This window comes from Armigeres subalbatus, chromosome 3, assembly GCF_024139115.2.
Source record: "Armigeres subalbatus isolate Guangzhou_Male chromosome 3, GZ_Asu_2, whole genome shotgun sequence".
In the NCBI taxonomy this organism is placed as follows: domain Eukaryota; kingdom Metazoa; phylum Arthropoda; class Insecta; order Diptera; family Culicidae; genus Armigeres; species Armigeres subalbatus.
Genome location: NC_085141.1, coordinates 311,905,981 through 311,931,037, shown reverse-complemented (window position 1 = coordinate 311,931,037; position 25,057 = coordinate 311,905,981). Strand labels below are relative to the sequence as shown.

Below are 25,057 nucleotides of genomic sequence, written 5' to 3'. Positions count from 1 at the left end.
CATGAATTAATTTGAATACTGCAATCAATAGTTTTCATGTTGTTTCTTGTTGTTTCTTGCATTATCCAAACTTTGTGCGTTTCAGCACATTCTCACTGACTGCAGTGTTTATTTTTCATAGACTACGGCGTAGTATTAGTGCCGTCGGCATTCGCTTGATTGGAGGCAACAAACATTTGACAGCTTAGCACCCGCCTGAAGTATTCTAATTGAATGTAGAAACAAGCTTTGGTTCTTTTCGAATTCTTAGTTATTGCTAGAGTTAGTCAAGTTGTAGGGTGTACACACTTAAATCGAGAATTTCAGCTCGGTAATATTTTTTACTGATTTTATTCGGTAAAAGAAGAATTGAACCGAGAGCTCAGTTGATTTCAAAGATTTAACTGATCTCTGTAATAATTTTCACCGATGTTTCAGTTGTAAAAAATAAAATACAGAGTTTCGGTAGATTGAATTACCGATCAACTCTGTTCTAAGTAAATGTCCTGCACTTGTCAAAACATTAACCGATCACTCAGTAAAAATAAATTCACTTTACTGAACACCTGGTAAAACAAGTACCGAGTTATCAGTTCTCGACCAGGTACCGCATGTTTCGACGCCATATTTATTTGCGAGTCAGAACGAGTTTGTTTCAGTCGAGATTAATGCTACCGGTGGAAATTTTGCTTTATTGGATATTCAGGTAGGTAAAGTTCAAACACGTTTACCATCATGTATTTTATGCGCTAGTTTGCTAAAGATTTATATGATGGATTTCCAGGACAAATATGAAAAAAATGTATCATCAGCTGGCACAGTCCCTACTGCTATCTCCAACATGCGTTGTGCCGATTTTATGGAACTCGATCTATAATAAGACATCAGGTATGTAAACTCAATAAAATAACTGTTTCCGTAAAGGATTTTCTCGATAAAAAACGTTCTTATTTTCTAGATATAATAAAACGAATGAGGTTCCCTGCGTCCATCTTGGTGATAGCTTCCTGGGCGATAATGGAATTGCGCTAGTGCTACAGCAATGAGACAGCAGCAAACATATTTTGTACAAAGTTTTCTGACTCTAAAAAACAATAATAAATATAAAAGCCTCAGACTGCATGTGTTTTTTCTCATTATCAATAAGAAAAATTGAAATTAAATTACCTTTTAGTCAGTACTATAAATTACTGAAATCGGTAATTTTTTTACAGATTCACCAGTATTTTTTACCGACTGCTCGGTATTTTTTTGACAGTTCGCTACCATAAATGTTGAACCGAGAGCTCGGTAATTGAATTCGGTTACCGAGGTCACTACCGAGAGCTCAGCTGTTGAGAAATCGGTAATCTATTTACCGAGCCCGGTGAATAGAATTAAGTGTGTAGGAAATGGAAGCGGTTTAAAGCCCATTTCCAGTTCTACACTGAGGAAAATGGACGTACGATTTTCAATAAAACGCCTTATGGAAATTTGCCACAAGGAATCGGTATGAATTTCAATATGTTGCCTTATGAATAATGATTTTCATTTGAAAAAAAGTGAAGTGCGGCAGACTGGATTCGAACCATGGACGTCGGAGTCGGGAGTCCGATATGTAGACCACACGCCCATCGACGCTTGGGTATTCGAAGAGATAACTGCGTATAAGAAGCACTGATGGTGGAATAATCAGTCGAATATTCATAAGGCGCCAGTTATGAATTTCGATAGTCCAGTTCGCTGAGTGTAGAAATGGCTAGATTGCAATTGGGAATAACTCTCTTAAAGTATATATTTTTCACAACTTAAGACAAATCGGCAAGCCATTTCTAGTCCCAGTAATAATTGAAGCTAGATATTGTCTGTTGATGAAGACTTGATCTAAGACAAATTAATAGCAACACTACATAACTGAAATAATAAGCGATGTTACTTAATAGATTTGAAATCACTTTTCAAAGAAATTTTCACATAAGAGGGTATAATCTATTATGGGTGTGCGGTATGGTCTACTTAGGATTATAATACGGAATAGAGAAAACATGAGAAATTCAATAATAATTCATGTTAAAGGCACGGTAATGGTCGATGGCTGTATCGAAGCCTTTGTTGGTTCTCTGAGATGTTGTTGAAGAAACTGCACCCATCCAAGAGGAAGGCTTCCCTGATAGAAACCGGAGGACATAGCGAATATGAGGGCTATAACGAAAGAGCAAATATGAGCAGCTATTGGCGAATGTGATGTCCTAATCGTTATGTCTTGTGGTCGTTGCTGTGACTCCTGACTCTGGTTGAGAAAGCTTCTCGTACATCTGAGAATGTTGGTTGTTATGGTGGAAAAATCTTAGTCAATATCTTCAATATAAAAACTTCAAATCCGGAATTTTCACTTCTTGCAGAATTAAGAGGATATTGAACTAAAATCTTCGTGACTGCCGTTTTGGAACCTCATCTTAGTTCCGCACTCTACTCCAGTAGATCGTCCTTCAGGTAGGCCTCGAACTGTATATTCGGCATCCGCAGACGGTGGAAAATGAAGTTCGATGGTGTTGTTATTGGCGGTAATATTTGTTAGTGAAAATTACATTCAGGTCGCTTTGAAAAATTTAAAATGCAAAAGAATTCTATTGTTAAAAGTTTTCTTGAAAGTTGCTGCCCAGTGAAGTTAAGCGGCACCCTTGAGCTGATTTTGTCTCTGCCATAAGTGAGTTTTTGTTGATATTCCGTTTCTCGAGAATGTTGAACGCTCGTTTAATTGCCTTCGCTGGTTCTATGAAATGAGTCTGTCCCATATTATGATGTCTATTATGAAGTACAATCGCTGTGAATACATTATATATTTGTTATTGGGTTACAACTCTTCCATTGAGATCTCCCTAAAAAAAATGTACGCAAAACTTAATTTTAAATAATATCGAAACATCAAATTCAGTAAAGCAACAAAACAAAAATAATAAATAACAAATCCTCGTTCTGGATGTTCGAAGGCAAAGGAACATGAACCGTGTTGTCTCTTCTCCTCTTACGCTGAGTCAGGCAACACAAATGATTACGTCATCATGTTTGCCTTTGAGAAAAAAAGAGACAAAAGGGATTGTTAGAGTGAAATCAGTAGTGATTCAGTTTGGTTGCAAATTTTCGAATACTATTCAAGTTTGAATATGAGCCAAAATAGAACAAACTCACAGGTTTCTTCAGCAGTGTTCTATTCATGTTTGATTTTTTTTTTTCATTAAATGAAATGATTATGTTGCTGCTGAGGAAGGCGCGGTAAATGCAAAGTGGATTGATCCGTACATAAAATAACGCATTCATGCACCAAAACAATCGAAAAATATTTGAATCTCGTGATTCATTCGTGGTTCAAATCTGCAGAAAATAGAACTGAGCGGTAAAACAGTTTTAAGCTTTTGAATCTCGACTGTTATAAAAAATGAATCTTGAGCCACTGCTGGGAAAATGCATGACTCAGATTCATATTCAAACTGACAGCCCCGAACGATTTGAATCACTGCTGATTTTACCCTTACTATACCAACACGACATTCGAAGGAACACAAAATCTAAAACTCATTACGCAAATTATGTCAACTTTAGGGGAAAAAGGGGCTGAATGGGTTTCGTGGTAAAAAAAACAGCTTGGGAATGTGGGGTGAAATTTCAAATAAATAGTGTTTTGTTGTTTTTAAATAGTTCCAAGCCTCAAAAAATATAGGTTTCTTAAGAAAAGGGACACCAAAATGAAAGAGGAATCATATAATCTAATAATATTTTTTCACGGGAAAGGTCTAATAGTAGATTAGTAGATTAAACGATACATGGAAACCGGTAAACATATAAATGTATTTGAATAATTTGTTATCCTGATTTTGTAATGTGTTGATTGATTTTATTGTATGTATTTCGGTAATGTAAATGTTAGTATGGTTATTAATTGTTTGTAAAGTTGATGAAATTTATTGTTAATGACTGTTGAAAATATGAAATGATGTAAAATAGGTTAAGTAATTCAATAAGATCAACAAAGATCAGTTGAAATAATACCAAATGAATAAATAAATAAATAAATTAAATATGACTAATGAGTTTAATTGATTTAAAACTTATCTACATGATCAATTTTGATTTTACTTACATGGAGAACAACAATTTGTCTTTTATTTCACCGTGAAAAGCTTGAGCAGAATTTAAAAATAAATCCTGCTCTTTATTGTTGTGGATATTTTTAATCATCAAGCTCAAGTTTATAACGCTTTTTATACCGAAGTTGGATTTTTCTCCTGATACAGGTAACTTTCCCAACTTCGGAAATAGTGCGCTGGATTCCCCTAAAGATGCGCTAAACAACGCATCAATTAGTTTGACAGATAAAACTTCGGTACACTCTGAGAAAAATCTATACCAAATAGATTAAAAGTCATTCTAATTGGCTATTCGCCAGGTTGACCCCGACCTCGTTTAACTGCCGTTTATACTCGGTTAGTATAACTTTCATTTAAATGGAAATAGTATAGAGCGAAGATATCGAAAATAGTATTTGTTGAGTTAATTTTAATTTGCTTGGAATTATTCAGTGTTTACAAAAGAAAGAAGGAACATACATTTACAAAAGTTTTTTTAAATTTATTTGACTCAAACCAGTGGCGCTGGGAGTGGGTGGGACAGGTAGGACATGTCCTACGCATGATTTTTTCTGGGTGGGACAGTCAAAGCATTGTCCTACCCATGATTGTGGCACAAACCTATGAAGTCATTGGTTGGCAAAAATTTGTGTGTTAGCAGAAGGTGATTTTAAAGTTAATCAGAGTCCAAACAATAATCATAGATGTTTTTGGGATCCTAAAGCTATAGAATACTGATTGTTGTTTTGGACTTCAGGTACTTTAAAATCTCTAAAGTGCTCAAAGATGTCTAAACTTCACTTTTTAGCCTCTAAAGGTTTTACATAGGTAAAATGGAAATTGTTGAAATCTGCAAATGCGATTAAATAATTTTTTTAGAAGTTATGATAAAGCACGATTGAATGGATTATTAGAAGCCACGGAAAAAGTTTTCATCAAATCTCTATTGAACCAGAAACATACCAAAGACCGCTTTAAACCTGATCCGTAAAGGATTCTGAGCTCCCAAAACAGATTTATCGACAATCATGCGATTTTTTGGAAATTTGTTTTAGATTGCTTGATCCCGGAGGTAATTTGAAATCCTTCTAGTTAGAAATAATTGATTGAAACAATTGATTTTTTTTAATTTCTGTGACCCGTGACTTCTTCAGGAAGCTTGTAAAGATGTTCGATAATCGATAATTGGAAAGCAATGTCCTAAAAATAGAGGAAATTTTCTAAAATTATATAAATATTCCGGCCTAAGTCGTGATTATTTTTAGAATTGATTATATTGCATTCATATTTTTTCTATATTGAAATGGATTTCATATCAACATGAAACAGTTGTGCTTTCAGCGGAAGTATAGATAGAATGTGCATCAATTTCTCAATACCATAACTGTTGTCCAAATCGGCATTTCCTATTTGTCCTACCCACGACTCGGAACATGGATGCGCCACTGACTCAAACATAATTTAACAAACATTACTGAGGCTCTTATTGAGAATGTTAATCTGACATTTGAATCAGGCGGTGCTGTGAAGTTTTCAGCTCATAGTTTATCGTATTCAATCACTCCTTTAACTGATCGACGATGCGTTCCAATATGCTGTAAATAATTTAGTTGATGAAATATTGCAGTTTGCGTTGAGTTCGCCAAATGCACGAAGTTGCAGCAAACATGCAAAAGATCTTGCATACAGTGTTGCTGGCTATTTTATCTTTTTAGAAGATTATGTTATAATCGAAGTCGTAATGATTAGTCATTCTATTTAAGCTAAATATAATGAGCTCTTACTCCACATTTAAGATATTGTGATAGCAAGTTATTTTTTTACAGGAAAGTATCATAAAACTAATAAATAAACTGCCAATTTTTGACATACTTCCCCTGAAAAGTAAGCAAAATATGTTAGCACCACTGCTCTGATGTACACATCAAACTAAAACCAACGTGAATCCAATGAATAACACGCCTAAAACAGACGAATCAGCATGCATTTTGACAGCTCGTTCCTGTGCAAGTTGCTTGCAGGTTGTCTCCAATGCTAATTTTATTTGCAAATCGCAATATGATATTCATAGATTTTTTAAAGAACCCACCTGATCTCGAGCAGTACATCCCGAGGTACAGCCAATCTCTTTTGTCCCAAATAACGCCGCTCTGTCACTGTCTGATCCAATTTGCACTTTAGCGGATTTCGTGGAGCAACAGCCGATTTGCCTTTTTGGGTAAAGTAGGATAATTCCTGGCATTCTCGTCTTTAGAAATCTTTGCCGCCGGTTTTTCGAAATGACATTTCATAGAATCAAAACCTCATGAGCGATATTTTCATCGAAAAATTATTTCAAAAACCTACCTTTAACTTTCGCCTTTTACATCAATAACTGCACGTGTTTTCTTTAATCGCCGATTCCGTAGTTGTTCGTAGCGCCGAAACAGATCCGGGATCAGAAATGATCCATTTTGATAAGAAAATTATTTTAAGCTTTTTAGTGGAATGTCTTCACTTGTCCTAAGACGAGTTTATACCATCCCATTGAATTCCACCACTTAATTGTATCTTGACAGATACGTAAGTCGAGTCAAGTACGAGACACTGAAGACGGCCTTACTGTTGAGGTCGAAATACGTATCTGTCAAGATACAATTAAGTGGTGGAATTCAATGGGATGGTATAAACTCGTCTTAGGACAAGGGGAGAAATGATCCATTTATGAAGCACAGGTTTGCGAAAGTGTTACCTCGGCAAATTTCAGAGCCGCAAATATACTTGTGGAATATAGTTTCGCGAAATTCGTTTATAGATTAAATGATAATCTTGAATAGAATACTGTTTAAACTAGGGTGAGTATAAGTTTCGTAAATGAATAAAAAGATTTGTTTTTATACTATCAACGGTTTGTTCTATTGTGTAGAGTGTAGAAAGTTCGGTTCGGAAGTCCGGACTTCCGAATTCTAAGTTGGTGCCACGCCGACAATATATGAAATTTTTCTACATGAGGCTAATACTTAAAATCAAGACAAAATTTTCAAAACGACTTATCTGCTTTTGTAAACAAAGATTCAAACGACGATTTGACTAATCTGATAGCTCTTCCACGCAAACCAATACCATCAACAGGTAGCGGAAACCTTCACCTACCTAATGGTGGTGTCGGTTTGCGTGGGAGAGCTATCAGATTCGTCAAATCGTCGTTTGAATCTTTGTCTACAAAAGCAGATAAGTCGTTTTGAAAATTTTGTCTTGAAATATACATTTTCATATTAGGGGGATTCACTTAACGGCGTAGGTTGCTGTGTATCTGTTTATGGAAATGTTTCATAGACGATTTGAAATATGTCCCTTGTGATTGAGTGTGAAACATTTCTATAATCAGATACGCAGCGACCTACGCCGTTAAGTGTATACCCCCAGAGTCTATTATATAGAGTTGCGCAAAGAGGATCTTCTTACTCTTATTCTGAATGATGCTCTTGTTATTATGTTGAAAACTTTCAGTTTTGTTCAACCCTTCAAGTGACTTCACGGGAGTGATCACTTCTAAAGCTTTTTAATTCGATAACCGAAGTCACCTACAGAGTGCAAACACGTGAGTTTCTTGTTGCAACTTTATTGGGGGGTGTATTGAAGTTTTTTGAAGCTGTTTCTAGAACAAATCTAATACATTTCAATTCATGAGTTTTAATTCACCATAATAATCATCAGGCGATAACAATACTTCCGCCTTACCAACAATCATTTGTTTACTTTGCTCGATAGGTAGACGGTTTGACAGTTCAATAGGTAGATTTGGCTTCACTCTTTGCGTAACTCTATATATAATAGACTCTGTATACCCCTATTATTTGATATTTTCCGGCCTACCGATAACTACCGATTTTTCTCCAGTCAAGCTACCGATTAATCAAAATATAATCTGGCCACCCTGCTTCCAGCATCGCTCGCGAGAACTTGAAGCTGTCATGTGAAAAAGCGCGGCGGGCTTGAAAACTTGTGTAAATATTTACCTACCATCGATCGGAATCCAAAAAATCTTGCAAAAAATTGCCGAAAAAGATTGTTTTTCTTTTCCTTACTGTTAAGTTTTATGTTTTCCACTGAAAATTTCAATGTGCCTGTTATCATAACAACAATACTCTAAAAAAATATGATTCAAACTGAAGTAAACCGCGCCGCCCAGGTGAAATCCCATTTGCTGCAAACACATTGCATTAGAGTGGCAGATGATTGGCTTACGGGATGTGTGTCGTTCTGCCTGCAGGAGAACCCGAAAACCTCCAACACGGCTCTGTTCAAGTTCACCTTCGACCAGTGGATACTAGCCGATTTGCTGGAAATCGGCGTTTCCAGCTTGCCAGAAACGGTCGAAACGGAAACCAAGTGCTTCATCTTGAAAGGCATGTTTCCGCTGCAGCTGAACTACCTGATGGATATTTCGGAACCGTGCTATGAACAGCTGAGGAATCTTTACAACAAAAAACTGGACGAGGCGGACGACGAAATTCAGATGCGTAAGAACCAGGCGCAGCACGTCAAGAAGCGGAGGATGCTGAAATTGGAAATGACGGATGGGAAGCGAACGGTCATAGGAATGGAACATAGTCCGATAGCGGCTTTGAATACTAAGCTTCCACCGGGGGTAAAAGTGCTACTCACTGGTCCTATTCGGTGCATAAATAAGGTGTTGCTCCTTGAACCGAAAAATATTAAAATTTTGGGTGGAGAAGTGGACACTTTGCTCATTACAAATGCTTTTGAGAACATCCTGCTCAAACAGTTGGGTCAGCCGCTGAATCCGAATCCTAAAACTGAATACGACGAAGTTGTGGTTACGGAAAACAAACGAAACGCAAACTATGGCAATATACCGTCCGTTCCGATGGTTTTCCCTTCGCCGGCGAAACCGACGCTGAGTAGATTAAGCAACAATAACTACGATGATTGGGAGGACGACATGTTCTTGGAAATCAATCTGGACGGGATTGAATCTAAAAGTAATACGGTATGTATTGTTTTAATGCCATTCGGATGTTATATAGTCGAGGAAATTGGAATTATTAAAATCATTTGCGTAAAAAGCGACTCAAGTTTATTTGGTAATATTTAATTTCAGAACCATCCACCCGAGCAAGTTCCTACGGTTAGTACCGTCATCGACGACGATGACGATCTGGAAATAATCGAAGTTCCCCAAGCAGAAATTATGCATCATCACGTTTCTTCCACTAAGACATCTCAACCTTCGCCATCTGAAGCATCCCGGCCAAATCGTCCCACCTACCGATTGCCCTCATTCGAAGAACCAGATGATGATATCGACGCTCTCAACTTGCTCGAAGATCAGATTTTAAGCGAGCAACGTAATCAACCTCGGGTGGACTATGACGATCCGGAAATAACATCCTCCCCTCCAGTGGGTTCGATTCCTAACGCAAAGCGGCCACGTCTCACTTCCTCAGAGGTACCAACCGGTAAAGCCCGAAAGCAATTCGACATCGCTGTCGACGATCAACAACCTTCCACCAGCAGGAACTGGGACAAAATGGCACTATTCGACAACAGTTTGGACGATGTGTTCGAAATGGAGGAGAAACTTCCAAGCTCGTCCGGGAAGGTCAACATTCTCTCCCCGTGCTACCAGTTCCAAATCGAGGGATACAGTTTGGTGACTGTGGATCAAATCAGCGAACTAAGCGATGCTGACCGCAGCGAGCGCTCGTTTGTTTTATTCTGTGAGGTGGACAGTGTGTTCGAACGTATTCGCATTACAGACGATGATGGCTGGAAGCTGGGCGTCATGTTAACGGATCGGTCGGAACGGGTGCTACCGGTAAGTTATCGTCCGAAATGCAAGGGATGGACAAAGACTTTTTCGATTAATTTTGCAATCTATGTTAATGGTAATCCGATTCCGAAGGAACTACTGAAAATGTTCTCCGGGTTTATGGCATATTCAAGGTATGTTAAAAAACCCTTTTTTGCCTTGTCTACTAAGTTTACGCACAAAAAAAAACTTTATAGAGGGCCAGGAAACTCATAGTGTTCGGAATTCCAATAACGGACACCACCGTTTTGTAGCAGCTAACTAGCAGCTCAAACTGCAGCGTTTAATTCAATTAGTGATTTATGATTTACAAATTTTGTTTTTACTTACAAAGATAGTTTGTGCTCCGAACCTCTTGCAATGAGACTTAGTTTATCAATTTTTCGTCAACTCGCTCCAACACCAGTCTAAACGGATTCAAACATCAACTTATTTTAAGGAACATCATCAAACTACAGACTACTTACTTTTCTAGTCAGAATAGTTGTTCTTTAAACTAGTTACTGGACTTAAGGTAACGATTCGACCGACCAACTTTCACCGCAGTACCTCACCACCTAGTTGTAAACATCATCTTCAGTGCGAAAAACAATAAATGCATTTATAATTCACGGTACCTTTTGACTCCTTCTTTGATACTATATACGTATCTACAACTCACAGTAGGTACTTATCCACGTACCACTTATAATTAATAATTATGCAATTTACTTTGCGGCTTCAAACTCAAGCAACACTAGCTAAACTTTTAATATATTTGTTTTTATTTCCTCCTTCTTCCTACACCTACTCATCCGTTCAGCAAGCGCCTGTCATCGACGTTGAATCGCACTAGACCCGCTTTTAGCTAAACCATGTGGCCATCCCAGTGGGTTTCGCTACACCCCAGCCCGTAACTCCGGTACCGCTTTGCAGGTTCCGGTTTTATCTCGAATCTCGACCACTGCCAGGTTGGCCACCGCTCTTCTGAAGATTCCTTTAGAGGTTCGAACCTTCGCTTGCCGCACGTTGCCGTCTGCGCCCTGGATCACATCTTCGACCACTCCCCTTGTCCAGTTCTTCCGCTGGTCTCCGTCTACAACAAATACCAGATCTCCAACTTGCAAAGGTCGTTTCTCATCGTGCCACTTTGTTCGACGGTTGATGCTGGGTAGATACTCCTTACACCATCTTTGCCACATCTTGTCCGCCAAGTACTGTGACCGCTTGTACAAGTTCTGCAGCGACTCAACCGTCTCGACTTGCTGGACCACTTTATCTGTCTCTTTTACAACACCACGCAAAAAGTGATTTGGCGTCAGCGCCTCGATCTCCGATTCTTGTGAGGAATATGTCAAAGGGCGGCTGTTAATCATATCCTCTGCCTCGGACAACGTAGTTAAGAGCACCTCGTCGGTCAGCTTCCTGCCGTCGTCCATTGTCTTCATCGATTCCTTCACCGATCGCACCATTCTCTCCCATGCGCCGCCCATGTGTGGAGTACCTGGAGGTATGAAATGCCACTTGATCGCGCAACTGACGACACTTTCAGCACACTCCATCTCCGCCTTCTTCACCGCTTTGATCATCTCGTTATTCGCTCCTTTAAAATTTGTCCCGTTGTCTGAGAAGAACTCGTCTGGTGAACCTCTTTTACAGATGAATCTCCTGATAGCCATCAAGCACGCTTGCGTTGTCAAGCTGTGCACCACCTCAAGATGTACTGCTCGCACCGCAAGGCACGTGAACAGTGCAACCCACCTCTTCTCCTTTCGTCGACCAATTGACACTTCTATTGGCCCAAGATAGTCGACTCAACTGAGCAGAATGGTCGTTTCTGAGGCATGATTCGTTGGACCGGCAATGGTGCCATTACTGGAACACTTGGTTGGCACCGGTGGACGCGACACCACGTACAGTTCTTCATAACAACGGCAATCAACGATCGAAGCTTCGGAATGTAGAACCTTTGACGTAGCTCGTTGAAGACAGTCTCTCGATTTGCATGCCCAAACTTCTCGTGGTAGTTCTGAATAATCATCTTCGTCACGTCGTGCTGTCTTGGCAGGATGATCGGATACCTCTTGTCGAAAGGCAGCACATCTGCCAAGGCCAATCTCCCATCCAGTCTGATCACACCATCAGTGTCGATTATCGGCCGTAACTTGTACAGCCAGCTTGACTTTTCGATTTTCCTCGTCACTTTGTAATCTCTTCTAATTTCCAATATCTTCACCTCTTCTGGAAACCCGTCGCGTTGTGCCTGTCTTAGTAGAATATTCTCTCCCAACTTGAGCTCTTCTTGACGCAGCGGCTGTACGATGCTTCTTGGGTCTCCCCTTATTAGCCGCACTAGCGAATTGTTGGCCTTCGATACTAAGATTTGCTCTCCTTTACTTTTTCTTCGACAATTATCAATGAAGCGAAAGACGTTCGCAGCAATTCGGATCAGCTTCTCCCATCGTGTTGTTACCTGGACGTTGATAAGCGGACTTGACAATGAACCATGGTGGAATAACACACAGGCCTTCATCTCTTCCGGATCGTCAGAATCCACTTTTTCTTGTTTCGGCCACATACTCTCCGGCCAGTGTAGAAACTCGGGTCCACTAAACCACGGTCCATCTGATGACAACGGTGGCCCGGATCCCCATTTGGTCATAACGTCAGCGATGTTTGTTCCGATGGAACATATCTCCAGTTATCCGCAGTCGTTAGCTCCATAACCTCACCAATTCTGAAGGCGACGAACTGATTGTATTTGTGTTGATCAGACCGAATCCAGCTCAGCACCGTTTGAGAGTCACTCCACAGGATGTGCTTTTCTATGGGCAGTGAATGGTTGTTCTTTACCGTATGTATCATCCTCGCACCGAGGACTGCAGCCATCAGTTCCAGACGAGGGACAGATTGCAACTTGAGTGGAGACACTTTTGAACGAGACATTGCTAGCGAACACCTCACTCTTCCATCGACGATGGCTCTAAAGTAGGCAGCACAACCGTATGCGTGAATGCTTGCGTCGGTGAAAATGTGGAGTTCCAAGGATTCAATCGACGAAGAAGGTGTTCTGCCAAAGTAGCACCGGGGAATGCGAACGTCAGTAACCATCGGCAACAGCCCCGTCCAGCGATCCCATTTATCGAGGGCACCATCATCTATTTCATCGTCCCAATCGCAGCCGGCTCGCCATAAATCCTGCACCAACATCTTTCCGTAAACCGTGAATGGCGTAAGCAGTCCCAACGGGTCGAAAAATCCCATAACACTGCTTAGAACGATTCGCTTTGTTGGTCGCACACCTTCTAGCAGATACGGTTTCACGTTCTGCCAATGCTCCATCGAGAACGAGAATTCATCTTGTGTTGGGTCCCAGACGATTCCGAGCACCCTTTCAGTTCCAGTTTCCTTATCGCGGTTGAAATGCACTTTTTGCGACGCATTCTCTTCGCCTAGCTCCTTGAGAACTGCACTGGAGTTTGAAACCCAGTTCCTAATTTCAAAACCGCCTTTCGCATGGATGTGCCGAACCTCCTTCGCTCTGTCGATGGCTTTCTCGACAGTATCGACACTATCAAAATAGTCGTCGACGTAGTGCTTTTCTATTATCGCTTCGGCGGCTTCTGGGAACTGTACGGAAAATTCCATAGCATTCTTGTTTTTTATAAACTGGGCTTGACTCGGGGAGCATTTCGAGCCAAACGTGGCGACATCCATCACGTATACACGAGGTGCTTCTTCTGGAGAATTCCGGAATAGGAACAACTGTGCGCTCTTATCGGCGGCCCGAATCCGTAGCTGGTGGTACATCTCACGAATATCGCCGCCGAAACCAATTGGACGCTCGCGAAATCGGTTGATAACTTTCGGAAGAGGAGTGAGTAGATCCGGACCCGTAAGTAACTGGGAGTTCAAAGATACGCTATTGACCGTCGCGGCTGCATCCCATACTATTCGCACCTTCCCAGGTTTCTTAGGGTTCAGCACGACGCTGATAGGTAGAAACCAAGACGAACTAGGGTCAAACTTTGCCAACTCTTCCGGTGTCGCTAGATGCGTATATCCCTTCTGCTGATATTCTGCTATTTGCATGCGTACCTTAGCAAACAACTCCGGTGTCTTTCCTAAACGCTGTTCCAGCTGCTTTAACCGTCGCACAGCCATCGGGTAACTGTTCGGAAACTTTGGATACTCGACTTTCCACAACATACCGGTCTCGAAACGATCGCCTACGCGGACTGTAGTGCGCTCTAGAATTTCCCGAGCTCGCTTTTCTTCTTCCGACTCCTGCGACACACCCACCACGGACTCTTCCAGGGCGTAGTGCTCTCTCAAGAGGTTGGGTAGGTCTTCGTTGGACACTGGGGGGTGATAGCCGACAAAATTCCGCACTTCTTGTCGCCTTTTCGTCGGTCCGTAGATGGTCCAACCAAGCATGGACTTTACGGCGATTGGCTCCCTGGTTGACCGACCTTGGCATTCATCGGTGCTATGGCGTGAAGATTATTCAGTCCTATCAACATCCCCGGTCGCTGACTTGAATATGATGTGAACGGTACATCGCGAAGATACCGGTATGATGCATTCATTTCGATGGCGTCAATCGATTGCTTGGGCAGAAGAAGTTGTTTCACCGTCTGAACTGCCTTCAGAAGCAGCTTTCCTTCACTTCCGGAGGAAGACACAAACAGGTTCATCTTTGTTGAGTTTCGTTCGTCGCGCGTTACGTCGGAGGTCCATGTGATGGTGAGCGGTTCATGCACTCCTTCAACGCCCAGTTTGTCGGTCAACGAGCGCTCCACCAACGTAATCGACGCTCCTTCATCCAAAAATGCCAACGTTTTTACCTCACGTTTTCCGGAGTGTAATGTCACGGGAATCATCCGGAAGATTATTGTGCCTTGAACTTCGAAGTGGGTGTTCATCATAACCCTTGACCCCCCCGGATGCAACAGAGGGTTGTGTCGATCGTGGCATTCACCTACGTCACAGCGGATTTTAAACTTGCACGGTGCTCTCCCATGGTCATTCAGGCACACCCTACATAGTTTTCCTTTCTCAACGACCTTCATTCGATCAGCGAAAGACATGGCCTTGAAGTCTTGGCAAAACCGCAACCGATGATCTGTGCGTTTGCAAGCTTTGCATGGCTTTACGCCACCAGCTGGAGGATTTCCTAGAGGTGTGCTATCTTTGGGACTTGCTGGTGTACTGTGGTTGTAGAGAGCGCCTTTCTCCTTCATACCTCCTCTACCAACCTTGGCGGGACGAGAATCACCAGCTTTCATCGAGGTGCCCGCGTTAGCTTCGCAGACCTCCGCTACAATTTGAGAAAGAAATTTGGAAAATGTTCTCAGGTTCACTTTCTTCTTAGCGCTCTTGAAGCGGACCCATTCTCTCTTGTCTGAGGAAGGTAACTTTTCTAGCAAACTTTGTAGTAACAGTGGATTTACCAAGTGTTGCTTCAAGTTCGCCGCTTCCAGGTGATCACACAGTTGCTCCACAGCGTTACCAAAGGGAATACACCCAGGTTTTTTTTTACGCGGTTGGATTTCATTAATTTCTCGGTTAACCTAAACTTTTACAGCTTTTTAAATACCCCCTGAATTTTCTTTGATTTTTTGTGAATTTTTTGGTGGGGTTAACTCATGGTTTCATTGACGCTGAAGGTCTTAGACGACCAAAACCAAACCGTGTAAAAAAAAACCTGGGTGTAAACGTCTCCAATCGTTCAGCCTTTGGCGAGTCCAAGCGGTTCACTTTCTCCAAGTGGAAATGTAACTGCTCCGGTCGGCCATAAAGTTGTCGCAGCTTCTCAATAACCTTTGGGACAGATTTTGGTAATAGTAGCTGTCCTCGAACACTCTCCAATGCTGGTCCTTTGAGACATTCCTGCAGACGAACGAGGTTCTCAATGTTATTGTATCCGCAGGCCTCGTTCGACCGAGGTGGTGTTGGTTTGCGTGAAAGAGCTATCAGATTCGTCAAATCGTCGTTTGAATGTTTGTTTACAAAAGCAGATAAGTCGTATTGAAAATTTTGTTTTGAATTGTTGTTTCAACTTGCCCCGCACCACGCATTTATATTTGCCCCGATGAGTTGAACATGCGGAGCAATATCAAACAACCAAATTACAAAAATTCAAACGGATCTTTCGTCGATTTTTCATAATCATTAAGGTTCCCCCAAACACACGCGACGAGACAATCGCGACGCGATTCCATCGCTTGACGACTGCGATTCTGTCGCCGTTGGTATGGAAGGGTGAATGGAACATTGCCTGCAGCGACCCAACGATAGAATCGCGGCGACTAGCTGTCGCCGTCGCGGCGATGAAATCGCTTAGGTTTGGGGGAGCCTTTATGCTTATTCAACATTGAATGATTACCTACCGTGAAAATTTGATGAAAAAACTCTTCCAAACATCGTTTTGAGACCTGTTTCATTGGCACGTCAAATAGTTGGTTTGAATTTTGCAAAGAGCGAAAAATAAACAATAGCAGGAATTGGCTTTGAAAGCTGAAATCTTTCGGGAATGGCAGTCAGAAGGTGCGTTTAGGGGAGTAGTTTGTTGAAAAAAATAATCAGAGCATTCGGTCTATTCCTATCTAAATTACAGCTTCCGTTTCAACTTACCCCGCATTTCAACTTGCCCCGGTGTACCTTAAATATGTTTTCAGTGTCAAGTCTTTTGTTGGACTAATAGTTCAACAGTGTTCGGGGTAATTTAGTGACAAAAAAGCATAATAAGTCTAAAATTAAGGGGTACTCTTCTTGCCCCAGGTGGCGATCTTGCCCCGTTCTCCCCTACAAATCGCATTTAATAATTATTTTGATTAAATGAAATCTGTTTTTAGGTGCGCTTTCATACATCTGTAATTAGCAAGATGGTTGGTCATGAGGCCAGTAAAATTCAACAAATGAAACGGGCGAAAGATCCACATGTGATGAAACTACTACAAGAGGTAAAACGACGCGATACTTATCTTATACTCAGACATACAATTATATACTGATAAATCTATCAATTCTAGATTTTAGTCAACTTCAAGAATGAGCTACAAGATTTGAGAACCTTTATGCGAGTTCTTTATCATCGAGGTAATGATTATCCCGTAATTAAAGAACTGTATGAATGCACCAAGTCCCGCCTGTCTACACTCACTAATAAAATAGATCGCGAAAATCTGAAACATTTGCTCGATATTTTGCCTCAAGGTTGCAGTGTTGAACGGTAAGATTCTTTCAATTTAAAAAGGCTGAGTTTTTTTTTGTAAATATATTTATAAAAATGATCTACGTTCACAATATTCGTTTGTTGTTCTTCGTTCTTACATCACAATATTCTCCATAGTTATAAAATCTAAAAAAAATAAACTATTCTCGAAATCTGCAGTCTATATAAAATTGTAAAAATAACATGTCCGACACATTGAAACAGACAAATAAAACAAGCACCTAAGATTTAAACACAATCAGCTTCAACTGCTCGTACGTTATCCACATGACAACGTTCCACGAGACGAGCCGGGCAAACGATGGCACGAATCCTTTGTAGAAAGCCGCGGCTCCTTCCATGCGCGCCATCTTAATGGCACAATCGAGCGCACCCTGGTACTGGCCCTTCGGTGAGTTCATGTACCTCGTCTTCACCACATCGACGGGCGAGGCCACCACGGTAGCGGCCAATCCGGCAACAACGGCCGAGCTAAAATGTAACCGAATGTCGTTCGGAATGTGTGCGTACCGCTGGAGGCAATCCTTGACCACGTCGTAGCACACAATTTCCGACACGTTGACGATGGCGTTGCGGCCAATGTTGGGCACCGCTCCCTTCCACAGACCTCGGACACCTTCCTCGCGGTGGATCGTCCGGTACGCTTGCAGCGTGGAAGTATACCGACGATTGCTGTTCGAGCTGGAAGCCGCCTGGAAGCGCACCTTGACCACATCGGTAGGGTGGGCTAGCGCCACCGCTAGGCCACCGGTGGTCAAGCCGGCGCAAATTCGAGTGACGATTTGAAGGCCTGCTTCATTTTCTGTGGGGGGAATTAGGGGCATCATTTAAAATCTAATACATGGAACATGATTTTTACAATTACTAACCGCGGAAGATCGATCCGTAGAACTCCTTGACCGTATCGTAAAGACCCAGTCGTATCGAGGAGAAACACATCTGACGCTGCAAACCGGCCGATAGGCCGTTATACAGTGTACGGAAGCCTTCCTGTCGGGTGATGGTTGTGATGGTTCCCACCAGACCACGGTACTGGACATGCTGTGCACCGGGTATGGCCGGAATGGCCGATGGGTTCATTTTGAACGCCTGATATGCACTGGCGCCTCTGGCGGTGGCAGTATGCGTTAGCGGCGCTGTGCGGGCTGGTTGTTCACCTTGAACCTGAAAGAGGTGGAAAATGATCGTGTGGTAGATTAGTGCATGAACGGACAGAGTTGAATATTCAATAAGTGCGTAATAATACGAAAATACGAATACACAGGATTCTGTTTTTATACGCAATTAAAATTGCGCAAATTTGGCTCAGAAAATGTGTGTGGAAATAAAAAAAACCTCTAAAATTGTGGCTTGATTTGATGGGAAATAAAATTTCTGCCTATCTTCAGTGCGTCGTGATGGAACCGTTCGCGAATAAACCCGCCTTTGTTGTTGTCTGCTGTTTCTTTTGAATAGAGGTTGGAACAAAAGTAAGCAAATTTGCTTCTTTTGTATGTTGCTCGATTGCAATTTCATATTTCGCCCTGATAACTGCGTGATAGATTTTTTCCCGTTATTTACGTCTAAAAACGCTGCGTAACGCGTACCATTGGTACTTCGCGTACCTGAAGGAATAAAATAGACCCTATCTTGCGGTCCCTACCCAGCAACTTCTCTCCCTATCTCCCCGTGGTGCTGGCCGGGATACGAGCAACCTTAGGGAAGATCGGGTAATCAACCCCGGTGGGAACTATGGTCGTATGCTGACAGGGAAGGGGGGTTTGCTCCTCTCCGGAGGTGCAAATCTTACTGAGCGTCTGTTCTCCATGTCAGAATCGGCTCACAACAGCGTCTGTTCTCCATGTTAGAAGCGGCTGATCATCGTTCGAGTGCCAGCGAGGGACTCTAAGTGAAACTGTGCACCATGGTCCACTGGGAATAAGTTGGAATGGTCCTCCGGAAATTTAGGGGGTTTGGTGTAAGGCCCTGCAAGCCAGCCTTAAAAAAACACCATCGGACCGGAACCATCGGCGAAGATCACTGCGACGAAAAGGGACTAGCGATTGGAAACTCTGTTCGTTGAACTAAATCTCTCAACTTCATCGGAAGCACACGCATACTCGCCGATGTGCTCAAGGACCGTGGATTCGGCATCGTAGCGCTGCAGGAGGTTTGTTGGAAGGGATCAATGGTGCGAACGTTTAGAGGTACCATCTACCATGTGGTAGTAGCGGATTGTGTTAAAATAATAATCAAAGATACGAAATGGAAGCATGAATTATTTGAATGCGATTTGAATTTCTAAATCGAAGCAATCGGCGTTCGAATAGTAGGCGCCCATTAGCACACGAATATGAGCTCGATTGACAGAACGAAACAAAGTAAGAGACGATACTAATCCGAATATTGGGTACATCGTCTATGTATCACTAGCGCTACTCGTTCTGTCAGAACATACTTGTGAGTACACAGCCCATGATAATTCAGATATTCGACGGATGTCCTAAGGATATTCGCTCGGCCCCGACATACCAGAGCTGCGGCAACACACACGAGCTGGGAACAGCTTTCATAGTGATGGGCGATATGCAAAGGCGCGTGATCGGGTGGTGGCCGATCAATGAAAGAATGTGCAGGTTGAGGATCAACATTAGCATATTTAACGTCCATAGCCCACACTCCGGAAACACTGATGATGATAAGGACGCATTCTACGCGCAGCTGGAACGTGAGCACGACAGCTGCCCAAGCCACGACGGATGACGAACAAAAACGGCCTACGACTAATTGATTTCGCCGCCTCCAAGAATATGGTCATTCGCAGCACCTACTTCCAACACATCCTCCCGTATCGGTACACCTGGAGATCACCATACTGCAGACAGAATCACAAATCGACCACGTTCTGATTGATGGACGGCACTTCTCCGACATTATCGACGTAAAGGACAGATCGTGGCGCTAACATCGACTCTGACCACTATCTGGTGATGATGAAACTGCGCCCAAAACTATCCGTCATCAACAATGTTCGGTACCAACGACCGCCGCGGTACGACCTAGAGCAACTGAAGCAACCTGATGTCGCCACTGCATACGCGCAGTATCTCGAGGCAGCGTTTCCGAAAGAGGGTGAGCTCGAGGGGGCCCCTCTTAAGGACTGCTGGAATACAGTCAAAGCAGCCATGAACGACGCAGCGGAGAATAACGTCGGGTATATGGGACGAAGTCAACGGAACGATTGGTTCGACGAAGAGTGCAGATAGATTCTGGAGGAGAAGGACGCAGCGCGGGCGGTCGCGCTGCAGCAAGGTACCCTGCAGAACCTGGAACGTTATAGACGGAAGCGAAGACAGCAGACCCGCCTTTTTCAGGAGAAGAAACGCCGCCTGGAAAAAGCGGAGTGTGAGGAGATGGAACAGCTGTGTCGTTCTCAAGATACACGCAAGTTCTATCAGAAGCTCAACGCATCCCGCAAAGGCTTCGTGCCGCGAGCCGAAATGTGCCGGGATAAGGATGGGAGCATCTTGACGGACGAACGTGTGGTGATCGGAAGGTGGAAGCAGCACTACGAGGAACATTTGAATGGCGCTGAGAGTACAGGCAGTGAAAGTCAAGGCACCGGAGCAGATGACTACGTCAGTTCAGCGGATGATGGAAGCCAACCAGCCCCAACCTTGAGGGAAGTTTACTTTTTGTCTGTGCTCTGGGGTCAATATGACCCCAGGCCACTTTGAGTGGCTGCCATTTTTTTAGTTTTCAACCGATTCTCTTAATTTAAATAATTTAAATAAAACTCGCCGAGATCTGTCTCCTAGGTGCAAATTTGCTTGAAAAATCTTGAAAATATGTGCTACAGTGTACTTTTTTCAAAAAAACTTACGTTGTCTGTGCTCTGGGGTCAAATTGACCCCAAATTGAAATTGCTATAACTTTTTTAATGTTTTTTTGTAAGTTTTTTTGAGCACAGACAGAAGGTTAAGGATGCCATCCAACAGCAAAAGATCAATGAAGCAGCTGGTAAGGATGGTATCGGAGCTGAGCTCATCAAGATGGGCCCGGAAAAGCTAGCTACTTGCCTGCACAAATTGATAGTCAGAATCTGGGAAACTGAACAGCTACCGGAGGAGTGAAAAGAAGGGGTTATATGCCCCATCTAAAAGAAAGGCGACAAGCTGGAGTGTGAGAACTTTTATACGATCACCATCTTTAATGCCACCTACAAAGTGATATCCCAGATCGTCTTCCGTCGTCTTTCACCATTAGTTAATGAGTTCGTGGGAAGTTATCAAGCCGGCTTCGTTGACGGCCGCTCGACAACGGACCAGATCTTTACTGTACGGCAGATCCTTCAAAAATGCCGTGAATACCAGCTCCCAACGCACCATCTGTTCATTGAATTCAAGGCGACATACGACAGTATAAACCGTGTAGAGCTATGGAAAATTATAGACGAGAACAGCTTCCCTGGAAAACTTACCAGACTGATCAAAGCAACGGTGGATGGTGTGCAAAACTGTGTGAAGATTTCGGGCGAACACTCCAGTTCGTTCGAATCGCGCCGGGGACTAAGACATGGTGATGTACTTTCGTGCCTGTTGTTCAACATTACGCTAGAAGGTGTTATGCGGAAAGCCGGGTGTAACAGCCGGGGTAGATTTTCAACAGATCCAGTCAATTTATTTGTTTCGCGGATGACATGGACATTGTCGGTCGAACATTTGCAAAGGTAGCAGAACTGTACACTCGCTTGAAACGTGAAGCAACAAAAGTTGGACTGGTGGTTAATGCGTCAAAGACCAAGTACATGCTTGTGGGCGGAACCGAGCGCGACAGGGCCCGCCTGGGAAGCAGTGTTACGATAGACGGGGATACCTTCGAGATGGTCGAGGAATTCGTCTACCTCGGATCCTTGCTAACGGCTGACAACAACGTTAGTCGTGAAATACGAAGGCGCATCATCTGTGGAAGTCGGGCCTACTACGGGCTCCAGAAGAAACTGCGGTCAAAAAAGATTCGCCACCGCAAATGTGTAAAGTACAAGACGCTGATAAGACCGGTAGTCCTCTACAGACACGAAGCATGGACAATGCTGGAGGACTTGAGGAGGACTTGCAAGCTCTCGGAGTATTCCAGAGACGGGTGCTTAGGACCATCTTTGACGGCATGCAAGAAGACGGTGTGTGGCGGCAAAGAATGAACCACCCAGCTCTACGGCGAACCCAGTATCCAGAAGGTAGCTAAAGCCGGAGCGAGGTGGACAGCAAGATGGTGTTCGTTTCCGAGCCGGCAGGTACGAGACGGCGTGGAGCGCAGCGAGCGAGGTGGGCAGACCAGGTGCAAAACGACTTGGCGAGCGTGGGGCGCATTCGAGGATGGAGAGACGCGGCCTCGAACCGTGTATTGTGGCGTCAAATTGTTGATTCAGTGTTATCTGTTTAGATGTAAACTAAATAAATGAAATGAAATGAATCTATTGGGAAGTCGTCTGCTTTTCATATGTTTATTACTAAGGCGAATTCCGAACGAATGAAAGTATCTGTATAATATCTTAAATCATTTTTTTTAAATCATTCGTTCGAAAAACGATTGAGTAGTAACTGCCGAAGACGCTATTAAGGGGTACTGTCCAAAAAGATCTTCTCCCTGTTCCTTCGAAACTTAATTATTTCGAAAATTCTATGCAATAAATATGAGCCTTTTTCTAACATGCTCAACCTTCGTTAAGCAAAAATAAGTTTTGAAAACAGCCACCGAAACTAAACTGACTAATCTGACTAATTCACATTAGACTAGACCCTAGAACAAAGTCCATAGATTTTAGATTTTACCTTCGGATGAGAACAACATTCTCTGAAAATATCAACTCATTCGATTGTTGCATCAGATTTATTCCATCCAATTCATTGAATTCGACTACTGTTTTTCCGCTCATATTAATTAAGTTGGGCCAGTTCAATGTGCTCCAAATGATTATTTGATCTGATGATGACCGTGACTGCCGCTACCGAAATGTGATTGGAAACTTTGCTTAATTGTCGTGAGTGGCTTCGGCTTCATCCAAACATTTCGATAGAATTACGTGGAAACATGAGCAGCCCATTTATTGTTTTCTTCATCATTGCGAAGTGAACTACATATCAATCGTTCGCACTTTGTCTACCAGTATTGTGTTCAAATTCACCATCGCTTCTCTATATATCAGTATTGGAGTAATCATCAAAATATAGGGATAGAAAACAGAAATAGAAGAGACAAAAATAGGAAAAGTACTATTTCTAAATTGCATTGAGAGTAAGATAGATCGATAGGTATACAGGAAATAAAAACTGAAATAATTGAGAAAATGATCGACATCAATGTAGTACACAGACATGTGGAGAATGAACTGTAACAACATCTGACACAATCCTCCTGTAGAACTTGAACGCATACGTCATAGTCCAAAGTCCGTTCAAGATTCATTCATGTTCGCGATGCAACAACAGCTTGTGTATAAAGGGTTCACACTATATGGCATCGTTGAGACCGGTCATCGATCAGCTGTTTGTATTCATGTAAGGAAGGATGGTCCAAAATGCTCCCTTAATCTTTTTCGACGTTTTAGCCAATATAAATCGAAATAGTGAATCATTTCATTTTGCAGACACAAAAAATTAAAACTAATTGTACCATATTAAAATGATCTACTACTCCAAGGTTTTTTGGAATTTCTAAAGCATTTAAAAATTGAGCCTGGGGCAAAACGCATGGTTGTTTGCATTTCAATCATATTTGGTTGAACGAAAATCTTACGGGTGAGTTGAAAGTAACAAAATGTTGTCAATTTTTGGGATAGATCTCGATAATGAATATCTAATACAATATGATAATAATGACTCAGAAATGTATTACCAACGATTATATGAGTGATTTTATGAGTTAGACCATTTTTCCCATGGGTAGGTTTTGCACCATTCTCCCCTACATGTATGTGCGATCAGCGGATCAGTCTTTTAGGTTTTTCCACAACACGTGCACTTGCAACAGAGGGGAAACACGGCTGGCACAATGTTTTGTCTGTACAAGTCCAACGTATATGTATTCATATACATACTATAGGGTGACGAATGTGTAACTTCCTAAAAGACACTTTTAGCTCTGCGTTAATTTGTGCGTTATTATGTATTTTATGTTCAATTCTGTTCAAACTAACTATTTCACCCTAATTGACTATATATGTATGCACAATTTAAAATAACGGAGGCACGGTTCGCGGCTGTTATCTCGCGATGCGTGTTTGGCTTCCCACATCAGCACTCCAGCAGCACTTGGTCTGATTTGATCAACGATCGACAAAGCTTGATTGCCGGCTGATTCGGTATTTACATATGGGGTCTTGCTTGCCTGAATGCAGCAGCAGCAGGTTACTATCCTCCTACTATACAGCTATGGGGAAGTACTGTTTACTATTTATGAACCGGTAGCTCGCCGGTGTACTTTGCACCCAATAAATAGCGCAACTGTCAATCTCAGCTTAATTGGACGATGAGGTGCTGACACCGTTATGGCGTGTGTGCAACTAGTTGCGATAAGAGTCTGCACAGTCAGTGTTTCTCTATAGAGAACCCTACTCCGTTTTTGTGTCTCGAATTAAAATTAAAAGAGACAGTTTGAACGAATAATATCAAAGGCAAGCTTATTGTACTTGTCCTAAGACACACAAAATATCCATTGCAGGTAACTACCTTATCATAAGTCTATCATTAGTCCAACCTGTTCCCTCTGATAACTTATTTGTGACAAATTGTTGAGTTGATGAAAGAAGCTATCATTATTTGCCTCAACCCCTTTGAACGTCACGGAAACCAGAAAAACTTCATTAACTAGATGTGTGCGAACGTGCAAACAAACTCAACAAAGCCGATGATTGGTTTGGGCCTGGTCGAGCCTCAAGTGCGTCATAGGATACCATGACACGAACAA

The 25,057-nt window shown here is 42.3% G+C and overlaps 2 protein-coding genes and 1 long non-coding RNA gene across 3 annotated transcripts in view; 2 read left to right on the top strand and 1 right to left on the bottom strand.

Annotated features, from left to right (window-relative positions):
- The first annotated feature begins 266 nt into the window (after positions 1-266).
- Positions 267-1,091, top strand: LOC134220777 (uncharacterized). The gene is made up of 3 exons (XR_009982055.1): positions 267-685; positions 764-867; positions 938-1,091. It is a non-coding gene; the product is annotated as an uncharacterized LOC134220777 (long non-coding RNA).
- A 6,952-nt stretch (positions 1,092-8,043) lies between these two features.
- Positions 8,044-17,186, top strand: LOC134225279 (recQ-mediated genome instability protein 1-like). Its single transcript, XM_062705222.1, has 4 exons — positions 8,044-9,075; positions 9,187-9,903; positions 16,734-16,841; positions 16,911-17,186. The coding sequence occupies exons 1-4, from the start codon at positions 8,221-8,223 to the stop codon at positions 17,112-17,114; spliced, it is 1,884 nt and encodes a 627-aa protein (XP_062561206.1). The 5' UTR covers positions 8,044-8,220; the 3' UTR covers positions 17,115-17,186.
- The window catches only part of LOC134225280 (putative mitochondrial transporter UCP3), a 37,181-nt gene continuing 29,294 nt past the window's right edge, over positions 17,171-25,057 (bottom strand). The window contains exons 3-4 of the mRNA XM_062705223.1: positions 17,983-18,277; positions 17,171-17,915 (exon numbers count right to left, since the gene is read on the bottom strand). Of these exons, the coding sequence (XP_062561207.1) occupies positions 17,335-17,915; positions 17,983-18,277 (876 nt within the window). The 3' untranslated portion in view covers positions 17,171-17,334. The remainder of the gene's footprint in view (positions 17,916-17,982; positions 18,278-25,057) is intronic.